Source organism: Cynara cardunculus, unplaced genomic scaffold (assembly GCF_001531365.2).
Source record: "Cynara cardunculus var. scolymus isolate 2C unplaced genomic scaffold, CcrdV1 Un_Scaffold_12734, whole genome shotgun sequence".
Taxonomy (NCBI): Eukaryota; Viridiplantae; Streptophyta; class Magnoliopsida; order Asterales; family Asteraceae; genus Cynara; species Cynara cardunculus.
In genome coordinates, this window is record NW_020207930.1 from 298 (window position 1) to 1385 (window position 1088).

General features: G+C 40.3%; 1 protein-coding gene across 1 annotated transcript; it reads right to left on the minus strand.

The window, feature by feature from the left end:
- Positions 1-219: 219 nt before the first annotated feature.
- On the minus strand, positions 220-987 carry LOC112505599 (zinc finger protein ZAT5-like). Its single transcript, XM_025109480.1, has one exon. It carries the CDS (start codon positions 985-987, stop codon positions 220-222), a length of 768 nt encoding a protein of 255 aa, XP_024965248.1.
- Between the last annotated feature and the right edge of the window lie 101 nt (positions 988-1088).

Consider the following 1088-nt stretch of genomic DNA (forward strand, 5'->3'; position numbering starts at 1 on the left):
TTTCGTCTAATTTCAATCAGATTAGATAATAGAAATTAATTAAAAATTAACAGTTGATTAAAAATAATCATAGCATATATAAAAACATGATAAACAAAGACAATTCATGAATTCTAGTTTGCCACCTTGTCAAATAATCTAGTGTTATGATGAATCATATGAATGAGTTAAAAGAATCTGAAAGAAATCTAATGATGTTATCAAACCCTAATCGCATGATTAGAAATGACAGTCAACTAAAGAAGGTGTCGAAAAGACGATGATTTGGTTGTTTAATCCAAACGGAGATTTGGTTTCGTTGTGATCATCCTCGATAGGGGCCGGAAGATTTAGATCCAACGGCAGTAGCGTTTTGTGTTTCTTCGACTTGTGATGCTCATCGGACGTGGTACAAGTTGTTGTAGTCGACGTATACGTAGTCGTTGGCATAACGGACCTATGTCGCCTCATGTGACCACCTAATGCTTGACCAGATGTAAAATGAGAACCACAAATTGAACATTCGTGAACCTTGGGACCTTTGGTGGAACCACTAGGGTTACATGATAAGGGTTTGTTTGGACAGATCCAAAGAGATGTTCTATTTTTTGAAATCTCACGGACGTCCTTGTGGGGTTTCTTGTGGCTGGCTCTGTGACCACCAAGGGCTTGAAAAGAAGTGAAACCACGGCTACATGTTTTACATTCATAAACATATAATCGAGTGTCTGATGGTGGTAGATATTGGCCGTGAGCCAAAAGTATCAGGCAATTGGCCACATACTCATCGTTGTTATCGTGGTTGTCTTGAAGGATGGTGGTGAAGTCGATATTGGAGTTTGTGGGTGGAGCACCGTCAGTGGTGGTGGTGGTGGTGGAGGAGGAGGAGGAGGTGGAGGCTATGGTTAAAGTAAGCGCCGATGAGGGTCTTGGACGTTTGGAGCGTTTTCCCTTGATGTGCATTTTCATTTCCTCCATGATCATAACATCCTCCTGATGAACTTCCATATCTGAGGCTTCTTTCAGAGAAGAGTTAGGGGGTGGGGTGGTTGAGTAAGCCAGAGTTGAGGGTTACAGTTATATATATATATATATATATATATATATAT